Source organism: Pangasianodon hypophthalmus, chromosome 13 (genome assembly GCF_027358585.1).
Source record: "Pangasianodon hypophthalmus isolate fPanHyp1 chromosome 13, fPanHyp1.pri, whole genome shotgun sequence".
Lineage (NCBI taxonomy): Eukaryota > Metazoa > Chordata > Actinopteri > Siluriformes > Pangasiidae > Pangasianodon > Pangasianodon hypophthalmus.
The window spans coordinates 23,196,485-23,216,624 of NC_069722.1; the positions used below are offsets into that span (position 1 = coordinate 23,196,485).

A 20,140-nucleotide genomic window follows, 5' to 3' on the forward strand; every position below is an offset into this window, starting at 1 on the left:
ATCGCTGCGGTCCTGAAAGACTGGAATTGAAAAAAAAAACCTGTCACAAGTGGACCGACACAATGCCGGCTTGATTTCCCTTCAGAAGAGAAACGCCGGCATTGTTTTAGCGCACATAACGCTCTGAGGCACAAAGCCGACGGTGGCGTGTTTTGCGGGAAAATGGGGAGCTTTCATGTCTAACACACTGGGATGATTTTAGGAGGAAGAGCAGGATTTAAACAGCTGCTCCAGGTTCGAATCAAGTCCCCAACAGGTGAACCTGAAGCCATTACGACTTTGGTTAATTCATTTATCAGTGTTTCACAATTCCCTGGTTTGCAGTGAAGTTTACAACACACTTGATTTGAGAGTTTAGAGACACTCTCTGAGAGTGGTGATATTTTAAACCCAAATGGAAAAGTCCAAGTGAGACACTTATGCATGGCTCATTCACTATGCATTAAGCTTTATTCATTATGACCTATATTCATGCATAATTGTATATCTGGTATCTGAAAATGACCGATTTTTAGTTGTAGTAATGCACAATAAACACTTTAAGAGTCTGTTATGCAAAGTATAGAGGATGATTAGTTATCTAAATTCCCATCTTACTGATGTACTGTATAATTGGCAACTTTATTTCTAAAGGTCCTAGCTAGTGTTTGTTTCATTTTCTAAAGAATTAAAATTTTAACATATTTTCAATACGTGAGTTTACACAAATTTACACAAATTCAATTCAGCTATGACTTACTAAATCAATCCAATATTTCTGACTTCCATAACTTATTAGCGACGTTAGATTCAGAAATACATAAATGCAGAAATAATGCAAACACCAAAATGGCTTGGCTGATTGACTACATTTAGGCATTTTAGTGGAAAAGTTTCCTAAATATTTGTTCAATGTTCATTTAATAAACCCAAGCACCGGTTTATTCTCAACAACACTCCAATTTATTTTCCAAACCAGCCTTCTCTGAGTACACATGTGGAAGTATGTTAACAGAGAATCCGAATACAGCTGTATAGTTAGATACATAGTATAGTTGATAGTCTAGGCTTCATCTCTTGTCATTTTAGCCATGGTAATGAGAAAGAGTAATTTCCAGATGAAGTTGTAGTCAACGCTACAGTGGCCCGTCTCATGATCACCTTGAGGTTCTCAAAGGTTCACTTTCCAAAGTTTCAGAGCTTTCTCCAAGTACGCACGCAGCCTTTCAGACATCAGTCGAATCAATTCCTGTCCACAGTCCGTCATACACACACACACACACACACTCAGTCTGCCTGTCTCCATCACATCAAGCCAAAAACGACTTTACCATAAACGACAAAAATGCCCAATGCTCTTAATGGCTTTATTGAGCTGACCATTATGCAGGAGATAAGAATATTAAATGAGCTTTTATAATTGTTATTACAAATCACTCCCACTTAGTCTGTTTTTCTCTGTCACTCAGAAGCTGGGAAACAAGTTAAAAAATAATAATGAGGTGTGTCTACGAGACTCAAACACCCTGCTTGTACAAAAATTAATCATATACCAACGTGTCAGTATGCCATCATGAAGCAACCGGAAATACATAGATTGAGAGATTTACATATTTATATATTTAACAGAAACAGTTCACAAAACTTTGTATGGCCAATAGGAAGGCAGTAGGCGTGTCTATTTTGTAGTTTCTGCTCTCATAGAATATGAAACCACACCTTGTGGCCAATCAGAATCAAGAATTCAACAGCTCTGTGGTATCAACAGACTGTAAATCGATGATACGGTTTCCATAATTGCACAATCTAAACTATATTATTGGGTTTAATTTGTCATGGTTTCTCTTGTGTCATGTGTGTGTGTGTGTGTGAAGCAGCCACTCCATGCATCAAAGCTATAAGCCCCAGTGAGGGCTGGACGACTGGAGGAGCCACTGTCATCATCATCGGAGACAACTTCTTCGACGGGCTGCAAGTCGTCTTCGGAACCATGCTTGTCTGGAGCGAGGTGGGTTCTTTAGATATCACACACACACACACACACACACACACACACACACACAAACACATGTACACATGTAGCATCTTAACATCTTAAGAAAAATAGTAGGAATAATTCAGTACTGTAAGAGTTAATTAAACTGCCTAGGTGCTAATTTATCAGTGCTGAGTGTGTGTGTGTGTGTGTGTGTGTGTCTGACTGAAGGGTCAGAGTGGACTCTCGGCAGTGCAGCGGTGTGTGTAATCGATGTGCGTGTATTGAGCTGAACGTGTTGTGTGCTGTGTTTTAGCTCATCACACCCCACGCCATCCGTGTTCAGACGCCACCGAGACACATCCCCGGGGTCGTGGAGGTCACACTGTCCTACAAATCCAAGCAGTTCTGCAAAGGAGCGCCGGGACGCTTTGTCTACACAGGTACACACACACACACACACACCAGAACACGCTACACACTCCACTCAAGATTAGAGGTGAATTATGTAATACAACTTAAAGATGATTTAATTTGAAGTTTATTATTAGACTTGGATTAGTTGAGAGTCCATCATACAAGTCCCTCTGAAGGAGTATTATAGAAACAATAACGTATTACAACAAGCACATTGACAGAAACCAGAACTGAGAATTCAACATCACTGTGTTTGAACTTTATTTAATATCTGTTTGTGTCACTACGCTTCCTCTTTTCGGAACTCTTGAGTTTCCCCAAGTCACTACAGTGTCATGTTTTTCCTCCTATCCGTCCGTTCTCCAGCGAGTATCACTCCGTCTAATCGATGCTTTTTTATTCCGTCGGAATAATTCGAGATGCCATTCAAAGGTCAGATGAAGGACTGTTTAGCGCGATAAGAAAATGTCACGGCGTAAAAAGCAGGCCTTGTGTTAAAGCTCTGTGTTAAACATGAGGTTTATCTCCGCGCCTCGCCTTTGTCCTTGCTCGCATAAAGACGAGTTTACAATGGGACAGCGGGACTTCGTGATGTCCGCTCTGACTGACATCTCCATGATTTGACTGACAGCGCCTTGGCGCATTATGAGGTTTTCATGAGATGTACATTGTGAATAGGGCTCGAGAAGGAAAAATGCATTGATGAGGGTAAAGAATAGACTCTGGTGTATAAAATGCACATGTGAAATAGCGTGCACTTTTATCATCGCAATAATCTGAGCTGAATGTGTGATCCAGTGACAAGTGAAGACTTATCACAGACTTATATAAGACAAATACAATGTGTTCTGATAAGTCTTTCTTGGGTAGCTTTCTCCTAGCAGTTACTTTTTACATTATGTGTGAATTCTGACCTGTGAATTCACAATATAGCCAATAGAAAACAAGAGGGCGGGGCTTCTGGATAAAAGTGCAGGGTAGAATGTGCTGTTTAACATTTGTGCTGTTAGCATGGAGTCTTCCTGTCCCCGAGATATGCTTAGAAATCACTTATGCTAGAATTTTCTTCTTAGCAATATTGCCACCATCATAAGTTCAAACAAAAGTCAACTCTTTTTTTTCCCATTGTGAAAATGTTGGCCTTGTTTTGCACCGAGAATCATCTTGTGTTTATATTTTTCGATAGCGGATGAGCATCATCCGTCAGTCTCTGCATCTTAATTACAGCGCTAGGTATGTGTGATGCGAAATGTGAAGCAGGATTTAATTACTAAACAGGCAAGACTCGAGCGAATCCAAACCCAGCCGTGTTTTTCTCATCAGGGAGTTTCCGACCTCCTCCTCTCTCGCCAGCCTCGTTTTCAGCTCACGGCTTCCAAATGAAAACAAGCCAGCTTGACATTTTTGGAAGGAGTGCATTTAGGTCATTAGAAAATTAACGGTCCAAGCTGCAAAAAAAAAAAGGAAGGAAAGAGAGATAGAGAAGGATGGAGAGGGAAGATATACATGTTGGCAAATTTTCAGCACGTTCAGGTTTTCCTGAGCTGTCTTCTTTTATCTGGCACTCACTAACGATAAGAGGCTGAAGAAAAGCATCAAAGAAGGTCGTTTGGTAGATTATGCTTACATTACTTATCAGGAAATGAGTGGAGAAAATGGAAAATTAAGAAATTAAGTGCAGATATCAGGTGCAGGTTGTGCAGTGTCTTTCTTGAACTATCCTTTCTCTCTTTCACTCTGTCTCTTTCTTTCTTCCATCTATCTCCCTCTTCTATGTCTGATTCTTTATTTCTACCCCTCTCCAATCCATTCCCGCCCACTCCACCCCACCAACCGCCTCCTTCTGTCTCCGGAGGCCGAGGCTCCCCAGGTGCGCTCTGAGGTGGGAGGGAAGGAGGAGAGTAAAAAGAGTGAGACGAGCCTGAGGGTATCGACTTTCCTGGGAAAACACATCTCTAGAAAGAAATCAGTAGCCAAATACTGCAATAACTCAACCGTCATTGATCCACGGTCGCATTGATCTGTGCATTACAAACTCTCAGACTGGCAGCGTGGACTCGAGGCTCTCGAAAACAGCAATCAGAAATAAATTACTGCCTTTGCTCCTTCACAGCCTAGAAATAATAATAATAATAATAATAATAATAATAATAGACACTTAACTAACCCTTACCATCTGTGTAATAATATGAAACATCCTTTTAGACTCCTAATCAAATCCCTGGAAAAATCTGCATCAGTGTACGCTCCAGTGGTGCTAACAAACACAATCATTTTATCGGGGTGGTGGGACATGAGGTGTTTTTCTGAGGGACACGTGTCACTTCATGTCCAGACTTGCCCAAGATTTTCACATACCGTACACAGGAAAGGGCTTCAGAAGTGCTGGGTTGGGAGGTTAAGACCTTTGTATAAACAACACAGTGTCATGATTGCAAATTTGTAAGAACTGGCAAGAGCCGATTGGTGTGTAAAATCACGATTCAGCTTAACATGAGGAACAAATCTTTCTTAAATTTCTTATGAGTCAGATTGCAAAAACAACTAAATTGGTCTTGCATGAGATCAGCAGACCAGAAGGTCATTTTGTAGTTTTGTCCCTCTGAGAGAACCCTTAATGCTTTTATGTAGAACCTCACGAGAGATGATGTCCTCTTTAGAACGGATTCCCTTCAGCAAGCTAGAACATTGAACAATCCAAACAGCCCTTGATGAATCCTGAGGATGCACATTTTGTATAAGTACTGAGCTGGGTGAAATACTGACATACATTCTTAACAAAAGTTTGGTCTAGAACCCCAATGGGTTATTTGGTTTGTCCCTCTCTGAGAATTTTTAAAGGTTTTATGTAGTACTCGAGATAGTTTCCATTTTAGAATAAGTCCAAGATTCTATGTAGAGCCCCTGATCTGGGTGAAAAAAACCTTCAATTTAGGATCACAATGTGTTCTTTGTATTGTTCTTCTGGGGAAGCCCTTAAAGGTAATATGAAGAACCCTACATCTGTGCATTTCCATTTCAAAGAAACTCCCAAGTAGAACCCCTTTAGGAAGCAGAATTATCTTAGCTATGCAGTGAAGCTTTAAACCTGAGTGTTGTGTTGCCCTCTTTACTCAAGAGCAGATGTTTTGGATTAAGAGCTTTTAGGTGGAAAATGTTGGACTTGGATTTCAGTGGTGTAAATAAACCCCATTATCCTTGATCAAGTCACTCAGCTTCCAATCCTTGAGGACTCCCAAGCAATTCACAGTTTTGCTGGTACAGTTGAGTATTGGTGCTGAAACAGGAAAAAAAAACACCTGCTTGGATTGTGAACCACTAGCCTAGGGCTGAACCATTTGGCATTTGGGTCTGGGTCTCTATTTCCCTACAATGTCCTTGATAACCACTACCAAGTAAACCAAATTTTTGCTCTCATCCTCCACCACACCTGAATCAAGCAACCATGCTGAATATTTGTTACAGGTGTGTTGGATGCGGGGGAGAACAACAATAAGCACCATCTGGGGTTCCCAGGGGACTAGAATGGGAAACACTAGGCTGGATGTACGTAGGACTAATGGCAGTGTTTATTAACGCCACTGGAGCATGCACTGATACAGTGCAGTCAACCGTGCTTTTTCACGCTTACAGTAAATAATATTCTGAGAGATTATGAGATGCTTCTTAGTGAATTTATAAGCAATAATTACATCTTTTGTCAGGAACCTTAGCCATTGTCCATGTAAAGCATTTAGCTGTTTGAAAGCCCGTAGGATCTTTTGGGTGTGTAAGGATTTGGTTCATTATTGGCATTACATTCGTAGGTGATCTAACGTGTACCATCAAGAGTTGGCAATCACCAGCTTACGGGACATGGGTACCAGGATTCATACTTTTATGATGAAAAACTGGATGATTTTTTTCCCCCAATACCTTTTGACTAATAAACCAAGACTCTTTTGCTGGCTTCTGCCAGGATGTAACCAAACACTTTATAACTCTTACAGTGACAACAGGCCATTCTGTGCTAATGTGGGACTTTAAAGCCCACACAAATACACACCATGTTCAGAGACCTGTTGTAGAGCAAAGTGAGCTTGAACAGAGTGGAGAAATGGCGTCATCCCTCGTGGGACCTACTGGTCCTATGAACTCTTTTTGTGTGTGTAGGGGACCTGCTCAGTCCTCAGCCAGAATTGGTGGCGCCGTGTGACGCACGACTTCTTTAAAAGGCCTCTAAAGCTTTATGAGCCCAGAAGTTCGGGAAAGGCAGGGAACCAGAGTCCGGGAGTGTGCAGGGTTCTGAAAACAAAAGAGTTCTGTTTTGCCTTGCTTTTTTTTTTTTCATCACCACTCACACACATTTTGGTTTTACTATCTTTTGGAGGTACTCGGCTATTAATGTAGCTTGAAATCACAATTCCTATACCGAACCTTCTTCAAAAAATGGTTCAATCTAACACCCTAAAGAGTTCTTCAGTTTGTTTATCTGAAGGGACCTTTAAGGTTCTACGAGGAACATGACAACAGAAGGTTTTTCCTATCAGTGGTCTCACATGCCAACCTTCCAGATTTTGCTAGATAGTCTGGTATCTTCTGAGCTTAAACATGACCAAGAACAACCTACTTGATCAGGAAGAGGCAGTTTAACTGACTTTGCAAATGGGAAACTATGTTTATGTGGTACTTATATTTTCAAACCAAACTGTCTAACAACTTTTAAAGAAGTGATGCTGGGAATGTTTTTTCAATTCATTGACCTTTCAAAGGTTTTTCTTCCCTGTTTTAAAGCAGTGCACTAAAGTGTGAATAGCCAATCAAAGTACAACTATCAATATTCTGAAACTTATGGCCAGCTAAGCGTGCTAAATGCGTCACTCTTTGAGCCATGGAGTGTCTGAGGTTGAGACTACCCGTTCACATACAGCTCTAAGTAGTATCCTTTAATGAACCTAGAACATTATCCCTCCAAAGAACCTTTGAGGTACCTTTTTGACTTAAAGTACAAGGGGGGACACTATCAAGTGTTCTTACTATTACGGCGACACCTGGTCCACACAAGGAACCATCCAGTGCCATCCAGCACACTTAAGGGTTCTTTGGTATGTCTCTCTGGTGGAACATGTAAAGGTTTCACATAGAACTGCAAAATATATAGTTTCCCTTTCAGTTAAGAATCCAAATAGAAGGAAGCAACGGATTTTACCGAACTCTTGAGGAACTTGCATACTAGAATGCAAGATTGGTAAGGGTAGATGACATCATTCTGAAAGCATTAGTGAATGCAATATTGACTAAATATTGATTAAGCTTTGTTTAATAAGTACATGAGAGCATGCACACACATTGTCGAGAACTGCGTTAACCACAGGTGTGGAAGGAGCTGGAGATAATGGTCCAAACCCGTAAAGTGGTCACTTCACTCTGCTGCTTTCCTCTCATGCTCTATTCATCCTATTTTTTCATTCACACACACACACACACACACACACACACACTGCCTTGCTGTCTCTGCCTCACACTGTCCTCCTCGACCCTCTCCCTCTCTTTGTGATGCAACCCTCCTGATTACTGCAGCATCCATCCGTTTCAATATGCTAATCACCCGTTGGCTAATTGCCTCAGTGCTGCCTTGATTAAGCTGAGTGACACCTACAGGAAGTGTGTATCAAAACCCCTCAATTCCCCACCTGAGGAGTGTGATGTTATCGACTAACACTGCAACATAAAGTTCCTCCTGAAATTGGTGCCACGTGTGAGCACATACGTTCATCAAAGGAGCAGAGAACGAGTACACAGATCTTGCTGTCCTCTGATACACTCTGCTTCTTCACATTCCTTCTCTGTGTCCTCATACATTCAAGACAAAATTACTGTCTTGCTGTCATCTAAAATTCCATTCTTCTGAAAATCCTCTCTGAATCGCTTTCTTAATATGTTAATGTCCTTCTCCCTTTCCTTTCACATTCCATCTCCCTGTCCTCTCACACTCCTTCTCCCTGTCCTTTCACATTCCATCTCCCTGTCCTCTCACACTCCTTCTCCCTGTCCTCTCACATTCCTTCTCCCTTTCCTTTCACATTCCTTCTCCCTGTCCTTTCACATTCCTTGTCCCTGTCCTCTCACACTCCTTCTCCCTGTCCTCTCACACTCCTTCTCCCTGTCCTCTCACACTCCTTCTCCCTGTCCTCTTACACTCCTTCTCCCTGTCCTCTCACACTCCATCTCCCTGTCCTCTTACACTCCTTCTCCCTGTCCTTTCACATTCCATCTCCCTGTCCTCTCACACTCCTTCTCCCTGTCCTCTTACACTCCTTCAAATTGTCCTCTCACATTCCTTCTCCAAGTCCTCTCACATTACTTCTCCCTCTCCTCTCACACGCCTTCTCCCTGTCCTCTCACACTCCTTCTTCCTGTCCTATAGTCCTTTTTGTCTTATCACACCCCCTCCTACCTGCACTTTGTCCTCTCACACCCCTCCATGTTTTTATATCTCCTTCTTTGGCCTCTCACAACCCTTTTTTGCTGTCCTCTGACATGTTTGTCCTGAAACACTCAGTCCTTCTTTCCTGTCTCGCTCTTTCTTGCTGTCCTCTCACACACTGTCTGTAAATTCAAATTCCTTTCTATCCCATCTTCTTTCTGTCCACTCACACCCCTTCTTGCTGTCTTTCTGTCCTCTCACACTCCATCCCACTGTCCTCTCGCAGTCCTTTTTTGCTGTCCTCTCACACTTTTTTTTAAAAATCTGTGACTCACACTTGAAAAAGTGTGAACTTGCACATCTGCAGCATGCGTGCTGGAGGTAAACAGAGGTCACACCACAGCATACGTGCTGCCGTAAAAGCTGTATTTGGCTGTAATTAACTGTGTGTGTGTTTGGGATTTCTCTCATCTCCCCTGGTGGTTTTCTGCTTCCACTGCTTCTCGACTGTCAGTCACAGTTTAAAGTTCATGAAATTTCTATGAGGATTGATTGGAGGTTCAGTGATTGATCAGGCTGAGCTCCATGCTTCTGAATCTGCAGCAAAGTGAGCAAGTGTGTACTCGCTTCCATGCTTCATGTGAATAAGGGAAGGGAGCAGAAAACAGAATCAATAGCAAACAGCGAAGGGGTTTTAGACGTTTGTCAACCGGCCACTTTGCACGCAGTCGACAGGCTGAAACAGGAAAACAAATCACTTCCTGTTGTCTCCTGCTCCCTCTGCGTGCCTGGAAGCGTCTTCGTAATGACCAAAGGGACAATCAAACCAGATACACACAGTCAACTCGCCCTTATCAATAAACCAGCACATGGAAATGTGAGATTGAGCCTTGCTGTGCAGGAATTTGAACCTTGCAAACAAATTGCGTCGTTCCATCACAGGCGAGGCAGCTTTGATGGAGTGGTTTGTACACAGAGCTGGAGCTGAACACAAAATGATTCAGAAATAGCCTCCTGAATGGCTAAGAGGCGCCGACTGGATTGTGGCCGGCGGGGGCGTGACTGCGCCTTCAATCACTCCATCAGGCGAAAAGGAGAGCCGTCATTTTCTCGGGGAACGTAGCTGGACGCTGATGTCGAGGAACGAAATGTAAATAGCGAACCGAGCGGGAAGGAAATAGATGAAACCTGCAATAGTTGTTCCTCGAGATCGCAAAGATGGAAGTGCGATCAGCTGGATGTGGGCAAAATAATGCAATAGATGGAAATAGATGTCAACTCCCTAGAGAAGACACATGCTATACATGGGAAAAAATGCCAAGAGACACACACACACGTTGAGCGTCTCCTCAAAATGGCATAGAAAGAGCGTGACAATGTAGTGTGTGTGTATGTAAGATGAGAGAGAGAGAGAGAGGGACTTTAATCACGACACTGAGTGCTTGCTCTCCCACTCTGCCCCATTTGACCTCTAACCTTTTGCGGCGTGTGGAATAAGAGCCGAGAGATTGATTTTACGAGGTGTGTATGCTGTCTCTCATTTGCCAGCTAGATTGAGGAGCATCTGCTGAAATCTGATCACACAGACAGTTAGCAGTGCAGGTTAACACACTTTTACGGAATGACACTAAGCTTAGATGAGCATTAAACCCGTGATTGTGCTGGTTAGTGCAGATCTGGCCTTGGTGATTCTGTTCTTTTAATCCAGGATTATATCTGATTCTTTAGACCATGATAAATAAGATGATTCTGTGGAAGATCTGGCAACCGAACACACAGCGTAGAGTTCACTATAAAGCACTTTGTATTCCATTTCTTGTACAATATTCCAAATTTAGAATGATTTATCACAAAAATGAGCCCAAATATTGCTTTAAACTGTCGTTCCCTCACAAGCCTTTCTCTTTTTTCTCTCATGAAATTATTACTACAGAAAAATGCAGTTTGTGATGCTACCAAGAAATGTTAAAGTGTTTAATTACTCTCTCCTGAAGACTTAATAGAAAAACAGACAATCACACAAAGCGCTGACAATGGAGACTCCTTCCATAAATCAACGTCTCCTCACAGAAAACGTCACCATATGACGAATTTTTAAAATCTGTTCATATGGAGCTGTTATAGAAGCGATAGAAATGATAATATACTAGAATGAGTGCATTAATATAAACCTGTGTCTGCTTTACTGCCAGAAATGCTGTCAGGGTTGCTGTAAGAGAACTTTCTGACCAATCAGAATTGAGAATTCAACAGCGCTATTGTGTAATCTATCATAAAAACATGATAAAATGTTGGCATCTGCTAGCGCACAAAGAATCAAATAGTGAATTACATTCTCTCTGCTCTCTCTCTGTGTGTGTGTGTGTGTGTGTGTGTGTGTGTGTGTGTGGAGAGAAACATGATCTGTGACCTCATACCTCATTGCATCCTGATTACTGACCACATACTCTCGGCTTAAAGCAGAAACGGTGGTTGGTTGAGAGACATGGCCTCACAATGAGAGCAATAAAGGAATGATCAAATAAATAATAAATACCCGTACCCATTTTTTTCTCCTTCTCTCACTCATTGGTCTTCCCTCTGAACCACATTATCGCTCCCCCCACTCTATCTCTCTCTCTCTCTCTCTCTCTCTCTCTCTCTCTCTGTCTCACAGTCGCACGTCAAAAAACCCAGCCGTGCACGAGAGAAAGAAAAATCAATACGAATTACAACAGAGAAAGTGGCGCTGATGGCTGGAATTGCAGCATATGTTTACACTAAATCAGGCAATCTATCTTCATACGCGCGCGGCAATGTGCGTGGGGTCAGGGTTCGACGCCAAGTGCGCACCCGCCACCGCGCCAATTACTGCAGCACGCGCTCGGTAACGCTCACGTATCGATTGGGCACGAGAACGGGGAAAAGGGGGGGTCAGAGTGCAGGGGGATTTTAATAAGAGAATGAATGGGCTTAATTTCTCGACAGATTGATGGAGGGTGAGAGATGCAACTGATACACACACACACACACACACACACACAGGTTTGTCATACTATCTTTATAAGGACCTTCCACTGACATAATTATTAATGCAGATAAATAATGCCATGTTACACCTAAATCTAACCCTAACCATAAAGTTTTCCTTGTGAAAACCAGCTAAATGTCCCCTAATCTATCTAACTAGCTGTTATTCAGAGGACAGTAGTATAGTTTACAGTATAGTGTAGTGTTGTATTCTAATCTAATATACAGTTTACATGGTGAATAAACAGACATCACATGCGCAACATGCTAAAAGTTGAACGTGAGGCCTGTCGACGTTCCTTTCTTGTTAAAACGCTGTGAAAATTGTGAAACTTTCCAAAAGTTTGCAAAAGTATGTATCCCTCATGGTTTCTGAGTGTCAACAAAGGAAAATGTGCAGTTTATCTATGCATAAGAAGAATGCAAAGAAGTGAGAAATGAAATGTAGGTGAAATGTTTGGAAAGGGAGATGCAAACTTTTAAATATCTTCTTGGTATAAATAACATTTCTTTGCATTCTTTGCTTCATTTCCTAAAGGGATGCAAACTTTTGCGCTTAAATATATGAATTAATTTAGCTAGAATTGTTTAGACAGCTAAAAAAAACAGATTTGTGACCATTTTAAATGCTGTATTCTTGAATATTAAGAATTGTGTTTATAGGTAGCAGGACTAAAACCACTTGTTATGGACTCAGACTTCAGGACTGTAATAACTGATGGATTGTTTATAGACCGCTAACAGAGAGCACTTTCTCTTTCTCTTCACACCATCAGCTCACGTGCCCCGCCCCCTAAGGCCTCTGTCAGTGCACTCGTTCTTTTCTCCTTTTCCCTGCCAAAAACTGTCTTGAACAAATTTGATTTTGCAGCTCGCAGGGGCCCTTTCCCCGCCGCGAGAAAACAAATATTGTTATAATGGTAATAACATCTATTTGCCTTGCGCGACAAACGGCGACGGGCCCCTTTGAAAGGGCCAGCGTGCTCCAGCGCAGCAACCTTATTCTTATTCATGAAAGCCCGGTTATGCATATTAGCGCAAACTAGCTATTCTACTCTCCTGCATTCGGACTGTCAATCATCCTTAACCGATACAAGAGGCATCGGTGACAAAAGCAGAGTGGGCACGAGGGCTGACAAATTGTCCCCAAAGTCAAATTTGACAGCCTTTTATGATTAATGGGCTTGATTATGGAGAAATATCTGCCTAACCATTTTTCCGGGGTGTTTCCCTTTCTCTGTCTCTCTCTCTCTCTCGTGTTCTTCTCACGCCCTGAGAATGCAAGAAAGGAAACTGAGCTCTAGAGTGGGAGAATGAAAAATCAAATGTGTGTGGGGGGGAGATGGAGGGAAGGAGGATTGAATTAGGCAGTGTGTGAATGAGAAGTGAAGGGGGAGAAGCAGGCCAACGGAGACTGACTGCGCACTTCATAAAACACACACACACACACACATGCACACACATGCACACGCACATGCACACGCACATGCGCGCTAAGACAGGGGAAATATCGTTTTTTTGATGTTATTAACAGACTTCCATTTCTGACAATATCATACAGCTTGAGCTCGCTCATTACTCTTTCCTCAGTCATAACAGCTGGCAAGCCATGTTTCCTATATATCAATATAATGATCCCCCACCTTCTATTTCACTTTCTTTATTTAATTATTTTGTGCTATGTAAATTTCTGTTTGCCCAAAGTAGCACCCTATTCATTACATATTGCACTGTTTTGGTAGTAATGCCATTTTGTCATCATTTTTGAAAATTATTATATACAATAAGACTGTACTGTACTCTCTCTCTCTCTCTCTCTCTATATATATATATATATATGGCTATAGTCTTATATATGCCTATGGTATACTAAACTGTATACCATACAGTTATACCAGTATACCATATACAGTACTATACGGCTTATACTACACAGCTGTATTATAGTATACACTATTTGCTGTATGGCTATAGTATACTACTATACTATACAGTGCATGATTATATTAAATTGCATAACATAATAATACATTCTATATAACACACAAACTATACTCCATACTATATAGTTACACTATTTTACATACTATACATTTATGGTATACTGTATACCAACTACACTACTGTACAGTACTACTATACTATAAACTATACAATCTGTATATGACTATATTAAACTATATGTCATCTAATACATTGGTACATATAATACATATACTATTTGGCTACAGTATACTGTATACCATATACAAAATGAGCATATTATATAGTATACAGCTATAGTATGTGGTTATAATATACTAAAAACTATATATACTATATAGCCATTCTATACAATACTATACTATACAATATAATATTCGGTTATACTATACTATACTATACTATACTATACTATACTATTTTCTAATTCGCAAAAACACACCCCAATGTGTGTGTGTGTGTGTTTCCCTGTTATGTATTGGCACCCCGTCCGGGATCTACTCCTTAACATGCACCCAATACACAGATCTGGGAAAGTCTCTGGAACCATCTGTAACTCTGAACTGGATAAGCGGTTACGGACAATGGATAAATGAATAAAACTCTGATCCGGTCATTTAAATACAAGTGAAATAAAATTCAATTGAAATACCGGTAATTTAATAACGTATACCAGTAATCAAACACGCCGTATAAAGGCACACACTAACCTCGTTCCCACCTTTTAAAAGAACTAGTATAGATTTCCAAAAAAGGTCATAAAATTCAATCCTAATATATTTACTGTACCACGGAACAAGGACGTACTGTATCACCCTGTAACTGTGTGTGTGTGTGTGTGTGTGTGTGTGTTTCAGCTCTGAATGAACCCACCATCGATTACGGCTTCCAGAGGTTACAGAAGGTCATTCCACGCCACCCTGGAGACCCCGAGAGGTTACCTAAGGTAAAGTGGACATTTAACACGGTGATGATGAAGATTAGCTTTAGTGTTCAGCACATTTTTATGGTTTTATGGCTTTGTAATTCTTAATATATAACATATAATCAGCATGTTTGTTGCAGAGGTGCAGTGGTTTAAATACAAAATTACTACAAAAGCAGGATAAAAAAAACAGTCCTGTTAAGAAATGCAAAGGAAAACAAACCGTTCAGATTGAGACCCCGCCCGATTTGGGTTTAAATCGGATTACAGATGTGAGTTGTTGGAGCACTAAACAGATACAGATACAGATAGTGTCATTGTGTTATACCTCTACATCCTATAATGCCAATATTTTTCTTCCCATTAAAGAACAGTTGAGTGTAACTCTTGTAATAAGATGGTACCTTAGACGTAATGATAAATAATCGTTACAGTGCTGCCTGCTTTCTCACTCATTCCTTTATTCTCTGATAAAGAAAAAGCCACACTGACACCTACACATGCACACAGAGTCAAGAAAACAACAACAACAACAACAAGAACAACAAAAACTCGGCAGGTGCCGTGGGCGGTTTGCCGCCTGGTTAGTATGAAAAGATTATTTTGCCCTAAAAAGGCGGCAGGGCTAAGTGAGCGAGATTTGTTCGGGCAGAGGCCCGCTGTTCCGACCTGATGCGGACTGACACCTTAAAGCAGCTGCCAAATTGAAACCATTTATCAAAATCTGGCGTCTGAGATCTGAAAAAAAAGCTGTTTATTGGCGAATTGATGCTAATAGTAAGCATATGGCGTCTAGGCCTCTTCGTGGAGGGAACATTAACTATCACAGGCATTAGATTTATTTATTCAAGAGGAAAACTCAATAAGAATGCAGATGTTCCCCTCTCTCTCTCTCTCTCTCTCTCTCTCGCTCTCTCGCTCTCTCACTCTCTCTCTGTATATCTCTCTCGCCCCAGAAATGAATAATAGTAAATACAGGAGGTAAATAAATAACTGAATATGTGAGCATGCAAAGAAATAAAGATGCACTTAAGTGTGTAAATATGCTGTCAGGTTCAGTGTGTGTGCCCTCGCATGTGTGTGTGTGGCTTTGTGTGTGTGTGTGTGTGTGTGTGTGAGTTTGCTCACAACTGTGCTTTTGCTGATTGTGCTTTTTTCATTGCCATCAAATTTTACACACACACACACACACACACACACACTCATTATATCAGTAATACCTGCAGTACACTACAACTACACCTATGATAATCTAGTGATCAAGGGATTTCCATTCTGTGTGTGTGTGTGTGTGTGTGTGTGTGCGTGCATGTGTGTGGGTGTGAGTGAAAGATTTCTGTTTTCTTCTCCGCCTAGTGTGTTATTCACTTCCTTATCAGTGATATCTTGCAGCACTTGTTCTCTCTCTTATGTGATCTAGTGATCAGTGGGTTTATGCTCTGTGTGAGTGCGTGTGTGTGTGTGTGTGTGTGTGTGTGTGTGAGATTTATCATTGTTAAGGGAGCTGTCGGTGAGCTCCTCCTCGGCAAAGCTGTCTTGCCGGAGGCGGTGGATCCAGAAAGCCGTGCTCTCATAATTGAGCCCCTGGAAAGGAAGAGTGCAGAAATCCGAGAGAGAGAGAGAGAGAGAGAGAAAGGAGGATGTGTGTGTGTGTGTGTGTGTCAGGAGATATGGAGTGATGATACAGTGAGAGAACACACTCAGAGTAGAGCGAAAAACACACCCGGACTTGTTCAAATTAGACTTTCACTACCACTGCACACTACAGCTGTCAGATTTGGGACTCGTCCGTACTGAGACACCAGAGTTTCACCAGAGTTTGGAAATATTTGACGGAAATTTAGTTTGGTTTCATAATTGACATGATGAAAAATATATTTAATAGAAAAAAATATAAACTCAATAATATACTAAAAGATACCATAATAAATGTACCAGGTTTAATGTTAATAAAAGAAAATAAAAATAAATCTATACAATTGGAGGATTATTTATTATATAGAAATATGTAATTTTTATAAATAATAATTTTTAAATGTACATAATTCTCTAAGTTTTTTATGACAGTTTTTACATCTTTTATGTCAAATATTGCAGCAAGGAAAATGTAAAAAGTAAAAACACAAACTGCAAAATGCAGACTCATTTTATAAATCATAAACTGTAATATTTTAATATTTCCGTCTTCAAAAGTAGGTTATTTTTATGAATTTAGCCAAATACTCAAAATACAAAGTGCATTACATTTACTCCAGGATTTTAAAACAAAAACTGCTAAAAAAAAGTGCGCCAGTGACACAAATCTTCAAAATATAACAAAGAAAAACATATATATAGTTGATGATGTGGTGAAGTTATTGATCATTTATGGAAGGAGTCTCCAGTGTCAGTGCTTTGTAACAGTCAGAGGTAAAGTCAGAGTTTATGCTTTGTGATTATTGGTAACATGACAATCTGTGTTTATCATTATTATTATTATTATTATTATTATTATTAGTAGTAGTAGTAGTAGTAGTAGTAGTAGTATTAACTTAGAAAGAGAGGGACAGTTTTGCGGATGTTGCATAACATTAAGTGTAACCGTAAACAGATAAAAAGTATGATGTGTCATTCTTAAATAAAGAAAAAAAGTAGCAATCATTGGCAGATATAAACTTACACTCATAAACATTGGCTGGTTAAAGTGGTTAAAGTGGCTCGTGCTCTGATTACACACACACACACACACACACACACACATGCACTGAGAGGGAACCAGAGAGAGAGAGAGAGAGAGAGAGAGAGAGAGAGAGAGAGAGAGAGGTTGTAGGGATCGTTACTCTTTGCTGTCACTTCTGTCACTGCCTAATGAAAACAGACTATTGTGAACAATGTAAACATAGCATTAGCATTCGATGTGTGTGTGTGTGTGTGTGTGTGTGTGTGTGTGTGTGTGTGCGCGTGTGTGTGTGTTGGTGGCAGCGGGTGCATGGCAGGGTGTCGTTGGCCAAGCATCCGAGACATTAACTAACTTCTGCTTTATAATGGAGATTAATGAAGTGAACAACCGCCAGAGGGAGAGAGAGGAAGAAACCGGGTGAGAGACATGAGAGAGAGAGAGAGAGAGAGAGAGAGAGAATGAGTGAGTAAGAGAGAGAGAGAGAGTTAGTGAGTGAGAATTAGTGAATGAGTGAGAGAGTGAATGAGTGAGGGAGCTAGTGAATGAGAGAGTGAATAAGAGAGTGAATGAAAGAGTGAATGAGTAAGAGTTAGAGAAGGAATAAAATAATGAATGAGAGAGTGAATGAGTGAGAGAGTTAGAGAATGAATGAGAGAGTGAATAAGTGAGAGAGATAGTGAAGGAGCGAGAGTTAGAGAATGAACGAGAGAATGAGCGAGAGTTAGAGAATGAATGAGAGAATGAATGAGAGAGTTAGAGAATGAATGATAGAAAGAATGAGATAGTGAATGAATGAGAGAAGGAATGAGAGTGAATGAGTGAGAGAGTTAGAGAATGAATGAGAGAGTGAATAAGTGAGAGAGATAGTGAAGGAGTGAGAGTTAGAGAATGAGCGAGAGTTAGAGAATGAATGAGAGAATGAACGAGAGAGTTAGAGAATGAATGATAGAAAGAATGAGATAGTGAATGAGTGAGAGAGATAGTGAATGAATGAGAGAAGGAATGAGAGTGAATGAGTGAGAGAGATAGTGAATGAATGAGAGAAGGAATGAGATAGTGAATGAGTGAGAGAGATAGTGAATGAGTAGCAAAGGGACGAGTGGAACAGCTGGAGCTTGTACAAGCCTATCATTACTGGTGTGTGAGAACTACAGCATTGTACTTTACACACTGAGCTTCAGATTACACTCACACACTCACTCACTCACACACTCACACACACACACACACACACACACCTCACAGAGCATCCTAACTATTATGTTATAATCTGACTCATAATGTGTGTATGTGTGTTTGATTGTAACATAATCTAACTCATAATGTGTGTGTATGTGTGTGTGTGTGTGTGTGTGAACAGACTGACAACCGAAACCATTTTTTTCTTTTTGCTTTTCCATATAGTGTATATAGAGGGGGCTGGATGGGGGAGGGGGGATGCAAAGACAGTGCTCTTCTTCCTCCTCCTCCTCCTCTTCCTCTTCCTCACTCTCATATATTTCCCACGATAAAACATGACCTCAACACTAATGATCCTCGTGTAACGATTCCACAGATGGTATGAGTCAACGACATAAACAGAAAGAAAGAGAGAGAGAGAGAGAGAGAGAGAGAGAGAGAGAGAGAATTATACACAAACCCTCCACTGAAGCTCTGAAACTAATCTATCTAACAAGTCTCTCACCCAAAATCTGTAAATTCCATCCACAAACCACATCCAGTTTGTCAGTGATGTTACTCATAGACTAGTCTTAGACTTAGTCATGTGGTTTGGTGTGACTTCCTGTCATCCATAAACATGAACCCACCTTCACTGTGTTGCTGGAATGATATGTGGGCGGCCATCTTGGACAATCAGAATTTCCTCAGTAGTTTATTATCAAGCAATTCAGGCTAATCATTATGCGAATCATAATAAAGCTCCACTTTGGATTTAAGTTTGTAAATACAGGCTCTCTCTGCACCGATTGGTCAGAAGGTGTTGATTAATTTCCTGTAACAGCAGCTCTGACAGTCGTGCAGCTCTAAATCACAGGTTTCTGTTAATGCACTCGTTCCAATACGTTATTGTTTCTATAGTAACAGCTCATTCACAGGGACTTGTACAGTAGACTGATTAAAAATGTTTGTAAGCAGATGTTTATTTAATGTTTATGGAAGGAGTCTCCAGTGTCAGTGCTTTGTAACCAGGGAAAATGAGAAAGTTTTCACACTGTGTTTTTGAGAGAAGCTGCATTTTTGAGAGAAAAAGATGATGACGGAGAGAAAACAACTGTGTTCCACAACATTAAATGTAACTATAAACAGATAAAAAGTACACCATGATGTTCATTAAGTACTAAAAATTTTGAATAAAACATTTTGTGATGTGCTGTTATAGGAAAAGAATCAACTTCGTGGTGGTAGCAGTATCTCCACTTCATCACACCACCCTGCTGTTGATTATTTTCCCACAACAGCATGACTCCAAATGATTTCTTACATAAATAATACATAAAAAAAGTCCCCATTAAATGAACCTGAAATGCCATTATGCTTATGAGAACATCCGGTCCTCACGAGTACAGCAACACAATTTTGTGTGTGTGTGTGCGTGTGTGTATGTGTGTGTGTGTGTGTGTGTGTGTGTGTGTGTGGTCTACCTCAGTGCAATACCCCAGAGACCTCCAGCAGAGGCTCCCATAATACCAGCTCTGACACTGAAGGGCTGAGAAGCGAGAGAAAGAAGAGATTGTGTGTGTGTGTGTGTGTGTGTTGTTTAGCCTCTCTGGCCACAGCTGACACCCC

General features: G+C 40.7%; 1 protein-coding gene across 3 annotated transcripts in view; it reads left to right on the plus strand.

Moving 5' to 3' along the window:
* LOC113546983 (transcription factor COE3) overlaps window positions 1–20,140 on the plus strand; it is a 99,446-nt gene that overhangs the window by 63,942 nt on the left and 15,364 nt on the right. For 2 of the 3 annotated variants that reach the window (XM_026947121.3, XM_026947123.3), the window contains exons 9-11: window positions 1,854–1,987; window positions 2,271–2,397; window positions 14,627–14,715. In XM_026947121.3, the coding sequence (XP_026802922.1) occupies window positions 1,854–1,987; window positions 2,271–2,397; window positions 14,627–14,715 (350 nt within the window). The remainder of the gene's footprint in view (window positions 1–1,853; window positions 1,988–2,270; window positions 2,398–14,626; window positions 14,716–20,140) is intronic. The other variant, XM_026947122.3, reaches the window with a different exon arrangement.